The sequence below is a fragment of the Tachysurus fulvidraco genome, chromosome 18 (assembly GCF_022655615.1).
Source record: "Tachysurus fulvidraco isolate hzauxx_2018 chromosome 18, HZAU_PFXX_2.0, whole genome shotgun sequence".
Classification (NCBI taxonomy): domain Eukaryota; kingdom Metazoa; phylum Chordata; class Actinopteri; order Siluriformes; family Bagridae; genus Tachysurus; species Tachysurus fulvidraco.
The window spans coordinates 5,373,357-5,391,319 of record NC_062535.1 but is presented as its reverse complement, the minus strand read 5'-3'; the positions used below and the strand labels follow the sequence as shown (position 1 = coordinate 5,391,319).

The 17,963-nt window shown below is 41.3% G+C and overlaps 1 protein-coding gene across 2 annotated transcripts in view; it reads left to right on the top strand.

Moving 5' to 3' along the window:
- Positions 1-17,963, top strand: part of gpc6a (glypican 6a) — a 118,571-nt gene that overhangs the window by 17,292 nt on the left and 83,316 nt on the right. For both annotated transcript variants that reach the window (XM_027156563.2, XM_027156564.2), the window contains exon 2: positions 14,532-14,690. In XM_027156563.2, the coding sequence (XP_027012364.1) occupies positions 14,532-14,690 (159 nt within the window). The remainder of the gene's footprint in view (positions 1-14,531; positions 14,691-17,963) is intronic.

The following is a 17,963-nucleotide window of genomic DNA, read 5'->3' as shown; positions in this document are numbered from 1 at the left end:
GTCCTGCACTGACTTATTGTCTTGTTCTGCACTCTGTACACCAGGTCACACAGATGCACTTTATGTGGCTAGGACTTACTTACTAAGTCCTTAGCTCTGTCTTTGTTTTATGTAGCACCCTGATCCTGGAGAAACGTTGTCTCATTTCACTGTGTACTGCAATAGATATATATCTTTGAATGACAATAAAAGCTTCTTGACTTGACTTGACTTGACTTGACTTCATTTAACTTGAATAGCCAAGTCTGCCTAAACTTTTTTTTAAATTATTGATTAAATGGTTTCTTATTCTCTGGATCCATTTAGTATTTTTGTGTTTATTTAACCTTTAAGTCACAAAGGTTTTGTGTATAATTAGATTTTGAGTCATTTAGGTATGCATGTAAGTAACAAGTGCATTTTGATTCATTTGATTCACCTCGATTCAGCTGCATGATTTGTGAACCACATTGGAAATGACTCTTTTAAGTGAGTCACATAAATCTATTCATTTAATGGCACCAGAGGCTGGTGACTCTAATAAACCATATGAATCATATATAGCAAATCTTTTATATGATTTTTTTACTGTAACTTTCTGTAAGTCTTTCATTTGAATCAAATAAGAATAATTGAATCAATCCTAATTATTCCCTGTTATTTCTTTGCTTCTCTCAAAGCGTTATGCATCCATTGTTACTCTACTCAGGATTATGCATGTACACACCATCACACACACCCCCACACACACCCCAGGGGGCTTCTTGGTTCTCCCACAGCGACTCATACTCTGATTATAATAAGTCACCTGCACACCGGAGGTATTCCGTGTCATGAAAACAAGGGTCTGTTTTAACACTGTGTGGTTGTGGGTGTGTGTGTACAGGGGTTAATTAGGCAAAGGGGAATGCAAGGTGTTGCTGTGTTTAGTAGTCCTGCAGGAGATGAGAGGATGAAAAGAGAGCAGAAGCTCACACAAAAGACTTCATTACACACACACACACACACACACACACACACACACACACACACACACACACACACACACACACACACACCTGCTACACAAGTTCTGTAGAAATTGTAATGTTAGTAAGTCAGTACCTAGATAAAAACAGATGCAGAGTCTACACTGCATAGGCAGGACACCTGGGAGAGACTCGATCAACAATATGAGTTTATACATTTTATAATTTTTTAAAACTTTATCAAAATTGTTGTTCAGGTTCTCTTCTAAACTAATTGATTTATGAATGTTACATCATAGGATCATGAAAACAACTGACATGACAGAATGTGACCAAGACTTTGATGACATGATCTTGTGGCAAGACCTCAATAAAACGATCGTAAAATCTTTGTTGATATTTAATATTGATATAGATTTTTATGCTTCTATTATTTTGTTCTTCTGTGTTTTGTTTTTTTTTACTTTCTGTATTGTTTCAAATTCTGGACATTTTATATTTATTTTGATTTTGCTTATATTATTTATTTGATTTAGTTTTGTTAGATTTTTATTTCATAAATCATATTTATTTTAAATAAATAAAATGTATTTGCTGTTTCCTTATGTAGTAATTTTCTAATATTTATATTTAATATTTTACTTTTATCTTTTATGTCTAGATATTTAAATAGATAAATGCTTATTATTATTATTATTATTATTATTATTATTATTATTATTATTATTATTATTATTATTAAATTTTTTTCCATTTTCTACCGCTTATCCGGGGCCGGGTCGCGGGGGCAGCAGTCTAAGCAGGGACACCCGGACTTCCCTCTCCCCAGACACTTCCTCCAGCTCTTCCGGGGGAATACCGAGGCGTTCCCAGGACAGCCGAGAGACATAGTCCCTCCAGCGTGTCCTAGGTCTTCCCCGGGGCCTCCTCCCGGAAGCATGGAGCAGGAGGCATCCGAAACAGTTGCCCGAGCCACCTCAGCTGACCCCTCTCGATGTGGAGGAGCAGCGGCTCTACTCTGAGCTCCTCCCGAGTGACTGAGCTCCTCACCCTATCTCTAAGGGAGCGCCCAGCCACCCTGCGGAGGAAACTCATTTCGGCCGCCTGTATCCGGGATCCTGTCCTTTTGGTCATGATCCAAAGCTCATGACCATAGGTGAGAGTAGGAACATAGATCGACTGGTAAATAGAGAGCTTCGCCTTAAGGCTCAGCTCTTTCTTCAATACAACAGCTCGGTATATCGACCGCATCACTGCAGAAGATACACCGATCCGCCTGTCGATCTCCCGCTCCATCCTTCCCTCGCTCGTGAACAGGACCCCAAGATACTTAAACTCCTCCACTTGAGGCAGGATCTCTCCACCACCCTGAAGTATGCAAGCCACCCTTTTCTGGCTGAGAACCATGGCCTCGGACTTGGAGGTGCTGATTCTCATCCCCGCCGCTTCACAGTCGGCTGCAAACCGTCCCAGTGCATGCTGAAGGTCCTGATTTGAAGAAGCCAACAGGACAACATCATCTGCAAAAAGCAGAGATGAAATCCTGTGGTCCCGAATCCGGACTCCCTCCGGCCCCCGACTGTACCTAGAAATCCTGTTCATATTAAATAATGAACAGGACCAGTGACAAAGGGCAGCCCTGCCGGATTCCAACATGCACTGGGAACAAGTCTGACTTACTGCCGGCAATGCAAACCAAACTCCTGCTCCGGTCATATAGGGACCGGACAGCCCTTAACAGAGGGCCCCGGACCCCATACTCCCAGAGCACCCCCCACTGGTCACCACGAGGGACACAGTCGAATGCCTTCTTCAGATCCACAAAGCACATGTGGACTGGTTGGGCAAACTCCCATGAACCCTCCAACAACCTGGTGAGGGTATAGAGATGGTCCAGTGTTCCACGACCAGGACGAAACCCGCATTGTTCCTCCTGAATCCGAGGTTCGACTATCGGCCGAATTTTCCTCTCCAGTACCCTGGCATAGACTTTTCCGGGAAGGCTGAGGAGTGTGATCCCCCTATAGTTTGAACACACCCTCCGGTCCCCCTTCTTAAACAGAGGGACCACCACCCCAGTCTGCTAGTCCAGAGGCACTGTCCCCAACCGCCCCACGATGTTGCAAAGGTGTGTCAACCAAGACAGCCCCACAACATCCAGAGACTTAAGGTATTCAGGGCGGATCTCATCCACCCCCGGTGCCTTGCCACCGAGGAGCTTCTCAACTACCTCAGTGACCTCAGCTTGGGGGATCGACGAGTCCACAACCGAGCCCTCTGCCTCTGCTTCCTCAGTGGAAGACATGTTGGTGGGGTGGAGGAGATCTTTAAAGTACTCCTTCCAACGTCCAAGGATGTCACCAGTCGAAGTCAGCAGATTCCCACTCCCACTGTAAACAGTGTGCGCAGGGCACTGCTTCCCCCTCCTGAGGCGCCAGACGGTTTGCCAGAATTTCTTCGAGGCCAACCGATAGTCCTTCTCCATGGCCTCACCGAGCTCCTCCCAGACCCGAGTTTTTGCCTCTGCAACCACCCGGGCTGAAGCTCGCTTGGCCCTCCGGTACCTATAAGCTGCCTCCGGAGTCCCCCGAGCCAACCAGGCTCGATAGGATTCCTTCTTCAGCTTGACGGCATCCCTTACTTCCGGGGTCCACCACCGGGTTCGGGGATTGCCGCCACGACAGGCACCGGAGACCTTACGGCCACAGCTCCATGCGGCTGCGTCGACAATGGAGGTGGAGAACATGGTCCACTCGGACTCAATGTCTCCAACCTCCCTTGGGATCTGGTTGAAGCTCTGCCGGAGGTGAGAGTTGAAGATCTCTCTAACAGGAGACTCTGCCAAACGTTGCCAGCGGACCCTCACAGTATGTTTGGGACTGCCAAGTCTGTCCAACTTCCTCCCCTGCCATCGGACCCAACTCACCACCAGGTGGTGATCAGTTGACAGCTCCACCCCTCTCTTTACTCGAGTGTTCAAGACATACGGCCGGAGGTCAGATGAAACAACCACAAAGTCGATCATCGACTTCCGACCTAGGGTGTCCTGGTGCCATGTGTACTGATGGACACCTATATGCTTGAACATGGTGTTATGGACAAAGTGTGACTAGCACAGAAGTCCAATAACAGAACAGCACTCGGGTTCAGGTCGGGGGGGCCGTTCCTCCCAATTACGCCCCTCCAGGTGTCATTGTCGCTGCCCACGTGAGTGTTGAAGTCCCCCAGTAGAACGACGGAGTCCCAGGTCGGTGCACTTTCTAGCACCCCTCCCAGAGACGCCAAGAAGGTCGGGTACTCTACACTGCCATTTGGCCCATAAGCACAAATAACAGTGAGAGACCTCTCCCCAACAAGAAAGGCGCAGGGAAACGACCCTCTCATTCACCGGGGTAAACTCCAACACATGGCTGCTGAGCTGGGGGGCTATGAGCAAGCCCACACCAGCCCGCCACCTCTCACCGCAGGCGACTCCAGAGTAGTAGAGAGTCCAGCCTCTCTCGAGGAGTTGGGTTCCAGAGCCCAAGCTGTGCGTGGAGGCTAGCCCAACTATCTCTAGTCGGTATCTCTCAACCTCCCACACCAGCTCAGGCTCCTTTCCCCCCAGTGAGGTGACATTCCATGTCCCTAGAGTCAGATTCCGTGTCCGGAGATTGAGTCGCCGAGACGCCTGCCTTCGACTGACACCCAATCCAGATTGCACCAGCCCCTTAAAGTTTCTCCTGCAGGTGGTGGGCCCACAGAATTATTATTATTATTATTATTATTATTATTATTATTATTATTATTATTATTATTATTTTATATATATTTTTTGTAATTAATTTTATGGCCCGGTGACACAGAGCCACAGATATTCTGTTTACTTGTTGTCTCTATATCTCTCTGAGATCTTAGTGAGCTGTTAGGATGATATCTTGAGAGTGAGTTGAAGGTTTGTAGGATTTATTTGGAAATTATCATTCTAAGCATTAATAAAAAGAAAACAAATGACGATACCCTGGTTGTATAAGTATATGCACCCCTTTACCCAATTATCTGTAAAGACTCTTATCGGCTTAACACATTTTGATTTGCCAATTTTATTGAACTCTTCCATACTCCAGATCTATCAGATTGTGAAAGGATCTCTTTTCCCTCTTTAAGTCACTCCACAGGGATTTATATCAGAGCTCTGATGGAGCTAATTCCAAAATCTTCTTCTTCTTCTGAAAGCCTTGGATTTCTTCTTATTGGCATGTTGTTGTGCTGGAAGGTGAAAATTTTTCATTTTCAGCTGTCTGTTGAGAAAAAAAAAGGCCTGCGGGTTCTGGGCCATAAAAGATTGCTATTTGGAGCAGCCCTATAGCATGATGCTTCCATCACCATGCTTTACCATGAGTACGGGGTTCTTTGGCTGATAAGCAGTTTTGTTTGTGTGAAAAATCTATCTCTGTTCAAATTTTGCATAAAATTATTGATTTTTCTGCGGTCTAATCAGAGGATAACACATTTTGAAACATGATTCAGGTGCTTTAGGTGGGCTTGGATGTTGTTGTTGTTGTTTTTTCACACTACCCCATAAAGAATATGAGAGACTGCATAAGATCCTATACATTAGTATGTTAGATGCAGTATGTAGGACCATCGTTTTTGTAGCCAGATCACACCAAGAAGACACCTGTACAGAACCAGCTGATCTTTCTTCATTGGTGACAGATTTTATTGGTTTATCGTGTTCACAGTCACGATAAACCTGCTGTTTTTATTTTTATTTTTTTATTACTATTTTCTTTATAATTATTTTACTTGAGGGTTGTTGATTGTTGCAATTCACTAAAGATGAAACGACAACAAAAAAAAATCCACCGTCCGCGTGTTTGTGGGGTCAGAAGCACTGGATGAATCGGTGTCATCTTGCTGAGTGGAAGTCAGATTGCTTGGGATCAGCACGTCTTTCTGTGAGGAAAAGACAGTACACTCAGAAACAAACACACACAAGAAACACACACACAGGAACACACACACACACACACACACACACACACACACACACACACACACACACACACACACACACACACACACAGACAAACACTCACACTGTAGTTGAGTGGTCTGGGACAAGGGGGTCTCCAGGCAATATCTGTTTTGTCGTGTGTGTGTGTGTGTGTGTGTGTGTGTGTGTGTGTGTGTGTGTGTGTGTGTGTGTGTGTGTGTGTGTGTGTGTGTGTGCCCGTTAGCTGTACTCGGTCTCAGAGCAGCAGGGAGACAATTTGTTTTTGATCAGACATGAAATGAGTGTGTAATTCAGAATCAGGACTTTTCACTTTTCATTCTCCAGACACACACACACCACACACACACACACACACACACACACACACACACACACACACACACACACACACACACACACACACACACACACACACGTGTTGTGACAAGAATTGAAAGGTCAGTGTGAAAGTGCATAGTCGTTTAGTGGAAGTGAGTTTATTCCTCTATTTCATTTCAAACGGATTTTAAATTCCCTTTATCCATCTTTAAAGCTCCTAATGGTCCTAACACCTTTATCTCTCACCCAGAGTCTGACCGGCTTTGTTCCAAATCAGACTCTAACCTCATCAGCCGCTGCCTTTCTGAGCTCCATAAAAAAAAAATGTTTTCACCGTTATAAAATAGAGGAAATACAGTGGAAGAAAGAAAGAAAGAAAGAAAGAAAGAAAGAAAGAACAAAGGAAGGAGAGAAAGAAATTAAACCACAATCAGAAAAAAAGAAAGAAAAGACAAGCTATAAACAGAAAAACATGACGAAGAAAAAAGGCTATAAGCATGAAACAAAGCAGAAAAAAAATAACTCAATTGACATCATAAAAAAGGATATCTTTTAAGAATAGAGGAAAATAGGGATATGAGAGATAATAGACAGAAAGAAAGAATGTAGAGAGAGAGAGAGAGCAGAAAGAGAAGGAATAAAGAACACTGAACAAACATGTGTGAGTTCATGGAGTCGCTTTGGGGTTGAGCGGCACAGGAAATATTACACAGGAAGATGAAAGAATGGATTCTGGAAGATTCTGGAAACCAATGTGACACAGAACTGCACACGCTGTTGTTATGGTGGTGCCACACTCCAGTACGTGACCGTTCACCTCGCTGTTTGTGTGGGAGAGACTGAGTCGGTTTGAGGCGTGAACACTCCTGGGGTTTGAGGAATAATCCATGTGAGACAGACACTGAGAGGTGGAGAGAAGGGTCAGAGTAAGAGTGCTTCAGCACACGCTTTAAGGGATTAAAGTACTGATACAGTGTGTGTGTGTGTGTGTGTGTGTGTGTGTGTGTGTGTGTAGGATTAGAGAACTGATGTTCATTTTATCAAGGAGTGAAACGACATCCGACCAAAACAAACTGAAAAAGAGGATTAAATAAAGAAACGTGCACACACTCCGTTTGGAACACAGCCGGACACCATCGTCAGATGCTTAATTTTTCGTTTCCAATTTCCGCCTGTAGATTTCCCTTATGCTAATATCACATTCTAATTCAGGCAGAAATCCATCAACGCCACTTCGACCGTCTCGATATCCGTAGCAATCAGAAGCCCACTGTTCTTCGCCGTAGTGGAGTGTGTGAGGGAGGGAGTGTGGACACACTACTGTATATGATACAAAGCTAAAGGGACTTACAGGAATTATTATAGGAGAGAATTTTAAACACTGGCATGATGTGATGGAAGTAGAGCTATATATAAGTAATGGAGGAGTGATTGAATCTTTTCCTTCAATTTATTTATTTATTTATTTATTTATTTATATATCAATTTACATTATTTATATAGGAATCCAGAAAATAAATCCAGAAACAAATTGGAGTTACGGTAGTGAAGCAAAAAAAATTAAAAAGCAAATGTGGAATAAAGAAAATGCAGCAAGGAAGAGAGGGGAAAAAACAAAAATAAGGAAGTAAAGGGAAGAGGGGGGAAGAATACAAAGGAATTTAAAAAAAGGAAAGACAAACAGAATGGAAGAAAACGAGTAAACAGAAAATATTATACATGAGGATGCAAAAGAGGAAGGAGGGAGGAGGAAGCAAGGAGGAAGCAAAGAAAGGAGGAAGCAAACCCTCAATAACCAGAAAAATTGTGAAAAAAAGAAAAGAAAAATGTAATGAAAGAACGGAAGAAAGAAAGCAAGTAAAGGAAGACGATTGTGAAGAAAGGAGGAAAGAAGAGTGGAATAAATAGAGTGGAATAAATAAAATAAAATAAACGGAATAAAACGCAAAGGTGCAAAACGAGGAAAGAAAAGAAGAAAAAAGAAGCAAAGAAGAAAGGAGAAGGAAGTGTTCATGTTTCTGTTTTTTTTTTTTTTACTTTTCTTACTTTCTTCCAACTGAAGCTATAATAACTTTAGCTGTTTAAGCTCCGCCTCCTTTATGTACATGTAACATTGCAGTCTAGAAACATTCTAGTTAAACATTAGTAGATGTTTGCATCACTTCTGAGCACTTTGACAGGGTTTGAAGCTCGTTAGCACTAAACTGATTAAATCCGAGGAAACTCTGAGGCTCGTGCTTCGCTGAAAATAAAACCCTGCCACTGCGTCAACCTTTCTGTGGAAAATATTGAAGACTCCCTGAACTGTAATGCTCAGAAAGGCAGCGGCTGATGAGGTTAGAGCCTGATTTGGAACAAAGCCGGTCAGACTCTGGGTGAGAGATAAAGGTGTTAGGGCCATTAGGAGCTTTAAAGATGGATAAAGGGAATTTAAAATCCGTTAGAAATGAAATAGAGAAATAAATGAAGTTCCCTTTGGGTTGAGTGTTAAACTCACTTCCTCTAAGCAAGTGCACACTTCAGCTGACCGACAGCATTGATAAAGATAGCAAGGGAGGAAAGAGAGAAAAACTAAATAGATAGAAGGTTGAGGACAAAAGGTTGAGGAAACACAGATAGAAAGTCCACAGAGACAGACGGATGGGGACAAAATGTTGAAAAAGCATATACAGAGTCCAGAGAGACAGACAGCTGGGGACAAAAGAGTGATAAAAGACAGATAAAAGACAAATATATGTCAGAGAGACAGACAGCTGGGGACAAAAGAGTGATAAAAGACAGATAAAAGACAAATATATGTCAGAGAGACAGACAGCTGAGGACAAAAGACCCAGATAAAAGATTGATAGAGACAGCAGAGAGAGACAGCTAGGGACGAAAGACTCAGATAAAAGACAGATAACAAGACAGCTTGGACAAAAGATAGCTGAGGAAGAAGTGACAGATAAAAGATGGATAGAGAGAGCAGGGAAACAGACAGCTGGGGACAAGAAGGAGAACAGGGAGCGACAGACAGCTGGAGACAAAAGAATAGGATGAAGATGGCTAGAGCACTCAGACAGATAGTTGGAGAGATAGACAAGGAACAGACAGACAGATAGACAGAGATTATGGACTAATAGCAACGACAAAAGAGACAAAAAAAGACATATAAAGATGTGTATGATTTGAGACAGAGCCCATGATCCCCCTGTTTACTTTTTTACCCAAAACTTAGTCTTTGATTTCTCCTTTGTGCACTTAAGAATTTTATTTGTGTGTGTGTATGTGTGTGAGTGTGTGTGTGTGTGTGTGTGTGTGTGTGAGAGAGAGAGAGAGAGAGTGTGTAGTCCATCAACACACAGCACAATGTTAATCACTAAAAATAAAGCTTATAGTCCATGAAATAGTTTGAGACGGTGTCGACAGACAGGGATTGTACACACCATTACACCCACAAAGGAGGAAAGCAGAGAGACAGACAGACAGCTTCTTGGGGGTGCGAGAGACAGATATCAAGAATAGCGAGAGATTCAGGGACAAGAAGGACAGATGCAGAGAGAGAGGGAGAGAGCGCAGAAAGACAAACCGGTACTGAGGATAGGCCAGACATGAGCAGATGAGAAAGACAGATACAGAGAGACAGAGACAGGTATGAGAGTGATACACAGAGGTGATCCGTAGTTGGATCACTGTCTAGTGTCCCTGTGTAGTGATTATGTAGGGAGGGAGATGTACAGAAGTCTCACTATGTAGTGTACGTTGAAGTGTTTTTGTCCTGTGTATAGTGTCCTAAATTGTGTGAAGTATACATCATGGTTTTTAAAGTATTGCCCTAGATAGTGTACATGCAGTATTCACGTCCCTATGTAGTGTTGCTGTTCAGTAGTCTCCCTATGTAGTGTAGATTTGAGCATCGTACAGTAGTGTGCCTATGTAGTCTCCTTATGATGTGTCCATTTGAGTGTCATACAGTAGCATCCCTATGTAGTTTCTGTATGAAGTGTACATTTGAGTGTCATACAGTAGTGTTCCTATATAGTCTCTTTATTAAGTGTTCATTTGAGTCTCGTATGAAGTGTACATTTGAGTGTTTTACAGCATTGTTCCTATGTAGTCTCTTTATCAAGTGTAACAAGTGTTGCTATATAGTAGTGTCTCTAAGTAGTCTCCCTATGTAGTGTTATTGCACAGCAGTGTTTCTGTGTGGCTCTGACTCTCAGTTTCGCAGCCTTGTGCTTCACTTTTACGGTTTATGTTTTGCGGAAATTAAAAAGAAGAGTTTATCCTCAAATCAATGCAGTTTAAATGAGTGTAGCATAAAAACACAGCTCAGCCGCATGAGAGAGAAAGATCTGGTTTAATAAATCCGGTTAAATAGAGTTAGAACAGGAAGTATGGGGCTTTAGGAGGCTTTAACATTCTGAGTTGGTTATTGTGGCCATAACATAGAATATTTTCATCTGATGCAATATGGAGAAACACAACTAACAACTCCAACAAGTATTTCACTCTTCTGTTGCAATACCAGAAACTTTTTAGCGCCTTCAGAGACCTTCCAGAACATGTAATTTTAAACCAATTAAAGTAATTTATGCAGAACAATAAATAGGTTTAATATTTTCTTTTAAATACCCAAGAAATGACTAAAATGCCCAGGAAACCTCTCTATATCTCACCAGCTAGCTGCTATTTTAAAGTGGCTAACTCACAACATATCTACAGTGACTAATGCTAAGGTTTACTGAAAAGGAAGTAGTTTATTGTACTAAGTGATTAGTGTTGTATGTAGCACATGGTTTCTAATTGACTTGTGTATTAATTAGCTGATTTGAGTTTAGCATTGTAAGTAGCAAGATTCCTAGGGAGTAAACATTTATTTTAAAATATAATATAAAGTATAATGCTAGCTGTTACCAACTCTAGTCACATACTGTAAGCCTTTTACTTATCACATTAGCTTCTTAGCAAATCTCCTGTATTTTTGTCTATGGAGCAAGATAATAAACTTAAATGAACTAACGGCTTAGCAAGCCAGCTTTTTCAGTCATATGTCGTAACTACATAAGTGTGTACTGTAAATGGTTACAGTACGTACAGTAAGTGGCTATTTTCAGTAACATGTCTGCTAAGTGTGGTAATGTAAGGTACAGGAGGATTGCTAAGTGATCAGTTAGCAACGTATTAGTTTGTACTGTAGCTAGGGTTAGCTCAAATAAAATATCCTCATATGAAGAAATAAAATATAGACTCAACCTAGAGGATATGGAGCAGTGGAAGTGTTAAAATATTGGAACACAGACTTAGTGTCCGGAAATCTTGAAAGTTTTGTGAAAGTTAGCTGTTATACACAGCAGCATATGGTGGTGGTGAATTTAGGGAATTCTACCAGCGTCTCATTTGGATGCATTTCATTCAGGTCCCTAGCTCAGTGGGAAGTGTGTAAGGGGATGTGGGACTGTAGCAAAGACGTCCAGATGGCAGACACATCATCAGTCCACATTTCCGCTTCATCACACTGATCTTGAAAATAAATATCGTTCACATCTGCTCAGGTCAGAATGATCTGTGTTGTACTTTTTTTTTTAAAAGAAAAATACTCATTACACAAGGACTCTGTAGGGAACCTACTGTGCTCAAATATAATGTGTCCTTGTGTTAGCGAAATAATTAAGAAAAAAATGACTAAGAGAGGATGAAAGAAAACCCACAGTGCAGCTTTGGAAGGCTAAGAAGGACATCTCACTCCAACATTGTTGGCTTTCGTTTGTGTGTTTGTGTGGTTGTGTGATGGCGGATCGATGGTGATGTATTTGCGGTGACTCTGAGAAGAGAAGAGTGTGTGTGAGTTTATTAGTGAATTAACGGAGAGATCAGGTTTCTGTTCCTCTGCGGTTCCTGAACGATCCATCACTCCATCTGTCTCATGATGAATGCTTTATCAGCTCTGTGCTGACACTGACACACATACAGACACACACACACACACACACACACACACACACACACACACACACACACACACACACACACTGAATTGTATTTTCTGTGATTTAAACAATTGTCCAATTAAAGAGCAAGTTATAGTCACACGGTCCTCAGTAAAACTGTGATTTGGTTGTGTGTACTCAAAATTTACAAAACTTAACTCATTTACATATATAAACACAAAGACACACACACATTTCCATTCAGAGCTTTTAGCTGACTTAAGTCATACTCATTAAGAGGCCAGAAAATCACCCACACTGGCCTTAATATATGCCTATGAAGAGAACATGCTAATTTCCATATATGGGCACAAACAGTACCTACATTATCATGCTACATTAACGGTTGTTCCAGAATATTTCTGTTTCCAAAGCTGGCCTACTGAGAACTTCTGTCATTTCCATAAACAGACACTAAGACTTAGGGGAACATGGTAGCTCAGGGGTTAAGGTGTTGGACTACTGATCGGAAGGTCATGAGTTCAAATCCCAGGGCCACCAAGCTGTCATTCCTGGGCCCCTGAGCAAGGCCCTTAACCCTCAATTGCTCAGCTATATAAATGAGATAAATGAAAGTCACTCTGGATAAGAGCGTCTGCCAAATGCTGTAAATGTAAGACTAATTTATATTCCCATATCCTTATTACCATATATACTTTTTCATAGCATCAAGCCAAGAACCTCTCGTTTCTATATATGAGCATAGATACATTCCATTATAAAGCTTTTTAAACCACACCTGTACTCTTCAATCTGTGCTATTTACAGCTGTTCTGACTTTCATATACAGGTATGAACATAAAGACACATCTTGTATCCCATTTAAAGCATCAATTTTTCAAACTTACAATAACGTTTTCAGCGTTAACATTATCAATAGCTAATTAGTCTCTAACGTTAGCTAGTTTGCTTTTAAAATATGCTAGCTAGCATCCTTGTTATAATCAGCTGCTACTGGTAGAATAGCTACAGAAGTATATCACTGACACATACCATTGTAGTTAGCAAACATCATTCACTACAGGAGCTAATCTTTAGCCACAGACCTGAGTTTAACACGCTAATCATGGTGATATTTATTTCTAGATGCAGCGCTGTTCCGTTTCAGTGCGACACACACACACACTCACACACAGAGATTTGAACTCATCCACTCAGCACATTTTAATGCCACTGCACATTTAATTCACGTTTCATTTCACACACAGCACACAGAACAGGCTCATAATCACTGTCTTAATGAATAAACATGGCTCCTGTACACATTCTGTCAAGAAACAGGAACAGAAGTTTGTGCGTGTCTCATTGATTAGTCAATATACTGTACATATAAGCATAACTGGAGCCTGGAGCAGCACATTAGCTAACTAATGTAGTTTACTCCATTTTTTAATAGCAAACTAATTATAAATTATAGAGTTTAGTGCATAGTGTTTTGAAAGTCTGAAAGAAGGGAGTTTTTAGCTCAATAAAATAGCCAAATAGCCAACTCATAGCCATTAAATTGGCATTGGTGAAGAGAAAACACCAGCTAGCTGTGAAATTTAGGGCTTTAAAAGAAACCTTTAAATCTCTATCTAGGCATAAATGCTTACGTTTAGGACACAGCCTTAAGGTTATTAAATCTAGCATTTGTGATGAACACTACCTTTTAAAACACTTGCTCTAGAGTTCTGGACAGAACCTTTAGTCGACTGAATGAATGTTTTTTTTAGGAACACTGCTGGGCAGAAATGTTAACATTTTGGCACAAATGCTAGCGATTTAGCTAAATAGATTGTTTATTGTTTTATTGAGCTAAATTTTAACTACAGAACCTGGAAAGCTAATACAGTGTTGCTAGCTGAATTGGTTTATATGCCAGCAGCACTGTTTTCATGCTATTATCACAATGGTGTAATGTTTAGCAACCGGCTGGTGGTGGAACTACATTTATAAGTGGAAGAAATCTTAAAAACAATATTAAGTACAGAGCACTGAAGAACATGTGCTCTCTCTCTCTCTCTCTCTCTCTCTCTCTCTCTCTCTCTCTCTCTCTCTCTCTCTTACTCACTCGCTTCCTCTCACACACACACACACACACACAGATCATGGTTTTCATTTTAGTACATATCCTTGAGATGCAAATATATGCAAATGAATGCATATTTATATTTGGGTGACTGATACGGGGCGTTGCTAATTAATGATGTCACACCGAGCTGAAACGCATCATTAGATCCAGTTGGTGTTCCACTCAGCTGCTGTTTGAGCTGAGAAAAAGCTGTGGATATAATAAAGTGTGTGTGTTCTCCACAGGTGAGCACCTGCGTGTGTGTTCTCAGGAGTACACATGCTGTGGGGTGGAGATGGAGGAGGCACTCACACATCGCAGTAAAGCTGATCTCGAACACCTGATGGAGGAGATCAGTGGCGCCCTGAGAAACATCCTCACCACCAAACACAGGAAGTTTGACGGTGAGACACAGGAAGTCAAAAACATTTTATTTTGATTTATTGTGCGTTACAGAGTGTTTACAATTATATCATATTTTAGCATTCACGTTAAGGTGTGTTAGTATTTGTATTGACATGCATTAAGATTTGTTAGTGTTAATAATAATGAGTGTTAGTGTGTATCATTGTGAGCTGGCATTTTTGTTATGGTGTGCTATTGTATGTTAGTGTCGATTATGCTGTAGTGTGTTACCGTTTATATATTGGTGTGATAGGGAGCATTAGTGTGTGTTAGTGAGCTTTGAACCCTGAATTTATCCTTTCCGTTCACCCATTATTCTAACTTCATACTCTTCCCATTCCTCTGACTCTGCCCATTTTCAGGTTTTCCTGATCCCTTTGAATTTACTTTATTTACTCCATTGCTTAACTCTGTCCATCATCACCTCATTGCAATCTCCTCGTCCTGACACCACACAACATTGTGTGCTGTTCATCATCCTGACTCCACATTCCTATCATCCTGACTCCATCACTCTTCACATTCTCAGCATTCATATAACTTCATATTCTCCTCATTGTGCTAACCCCACCCATCTTATTTTATTCATATTTTTGCCTTTGCCCATCTTCCTACAGCTAAATAAAGTTTGAGGAGCAGAACTAGAAGAATCAAATGGAAACATAAAAGCTTGTGTGTGTGTGTGTGTGTGTGTGTGTGTGTATGTGTATGTGTGTGTGTGTGTGTGTGTGTGTATGTGTATGTGTGTGTGTGTGTGTGTGGCTTTTCCTGACATCATGGATGTAAACTAATGTGTTTGCACTGGCAGAGAAAAGCAGTGCGTTCCTTTTCATCCCTCTGAGCACTTTAACTTAATGTTGTACCCACTCACACACCTAAGATATAATCCTGCAGCAGTGTGTGATTATGTGTGTGTGTGTGCACGTGTGTACATGTCTATGTGTCACACTTCACAGCCTGGGGTCGAGGCTGTCACTCGCATTAGGCCACCCTTATCTCTTTTTTTTGCACATAAAACCTTTTGGATTCTATAGAATGCTTTGCGTTGGCAGTTAGCATGAGGATACAAAGTAAAAACTGAGATGTAGGATGTAACACTGCAGAGGATGGGTTTGATTAAAATCCTGCAGAATTAGAAATGACAAGTGTTAATGGTTCGGTGAGGCGTTGGCGGACTCGATCCGGTTGAGTGCTAGCCTAAAACATCCTGCTAATGGGAGGAGATGGTTCGCTAAAGCATTGAAGGTGCAAACACACAACAGCTATGCAGATCTTATTATAAAGTTTTATTTTGGATGATATGCAGTTTTTAAAAAAAAAAAAAACAAACAAACAAAAAAAAACAGGGTCCTGATAGCCATTTTTTTTTTTCAAATTAGAAAGATGTCTTAAGATAGAACGGGGGCATAGAAGCCTTTATTATCGCCACATATACTTTACAGCACAGTGGAATTCTTTTTTTCTTTACATACCCCAACTGAGGAGGTTGGGTCAGAGTGCAGGGGCAGCTATGATACAGTGCCCCTGGAGCAGGAAAGGTTGAGGGCCTTGCTCAAGGGCACAGTGGCAGCTTGGCTGTGCTGGGCCTTGAACCCCGATCCTTCGATCAACAACCCAGAGCCTTAACCAGTTGCGCGACCACTGCCCCAATGACTGACCCACTCTTACCCCACCTCTCACGCTAACACTAACTCTGCACACAACACCAGCCCATTTTGGCCTCGCTTTAGCCTCACTCTTAGCCCCACCCACAATTGAACCATACATTTAATTCTAAATGTGTTTTTTAAATTGTTATTCTAACTTTCTGTGGTCTTTGACTTACCATTCCATTCATTAGGAGGCTGTTTCTCCAAGAAAAATGATTAGTGCTTCAAATATGTCCAAACTAATGACCCATAAGGGATGTAAAAGACAAACATTCTCCCTAATTAATTGATAATTTGAAGCATTAATTCTAATCATCTGAAATATTCAAACCTAAATATTTATAACTAATTATCAGAAGATGCCTAGAGCAAATAACATTTCATTAATCATTGCTCAGTCTCAAAACCTGAAACACACAGACACACAGACACATATGTGAGTGCATACACACAGAGTTTATCATAGTGATAGGCCCAGCAGGTTTGACATCTAATCCTCTGAAAGCCCTTCAGCTCGGCAGGTGAGTATCGATTGGGCGGTTTGTGCTCTCTCAGCCAGAGCAGCGTCAATGATGGATTCCTCGCTCTGTGGATGAAAGAAGGATGAAAACATGAACTCCATCTTTTCTTTCGCACATTGCAGATACACTCAGTAAAGTCGGCTATAAACTAGAAAAATGTTCAGCCTGATTGGTGATGGTAGGGTGAAATGGTTAAGCAGTGTAGGGCCAGATGATCAGGTGGTGTGAGAGGGTAAAGAACTGTAGGGGCAGATAATCAGGTGGTATGAAAGGGTAAAAGAGAGTAGCGACAGATGATAAGGTGGTATGAGAGGGAAAAGGAGCATAGGTACAGATGATCAGGTGGTGTGAGACAGTAAAGGAGTGTAGGGGCAGAATATCTGGTTGTTTGAATGTGGGTATATGTGATATTGGTGTGAGAGGGTAAAGAGGTGAAGATGACGGTGTAAGATGGGAGTCGAATGTGTGTAAAAAGGATTGAACGGTGTAATGGGGTAAATGAGTGCAGGTACCACTGATCCAATGACACAAACTACTGTAGGTGCAGATCGTTCCTGATTTTATTTTGGGTAAATGAGTATGCGTAAATGATCTGATTCAATGGTGTTAGAGGGTAAACTAGAATAAGTATCAAAAATCATATGGCGCAAAGGGGTATGTTTGATATAGATATAAATTTAGATATAGATTTTGAAGATTGGAGAAGGTATATGAGTGTCTGTATAAAGGTTTTGAGTATGTGAGGGGGTATATGAGCGTATATATGAATGATTAGATGGTGTGATAGGGTACGTGAGTGTGAGTACACATAGTTTGATAGTGTAAGGGGGTATATAAGTGTGGGTATAGATGATTTGAGTGTGTTAAAGGGTATTTGAGTCCAGGGATAGATGGTTTGATGGTGTGAGAGGGTGTATTAATTAGGGTCTAGATGGTTTGATGGTGTGAGAGGGTATACTGTATGGGTGTGGGTATAAATAGTTTGATGTGTGAGAGGGTATATGGGTGTGGGTATAAATAGTTTGATGTGTGAGAGGGTATATGGGTGTGGGTATAAATAGTTTGATGTGTGAGAGGGTATATGGGTGTGGGTATAAATAGT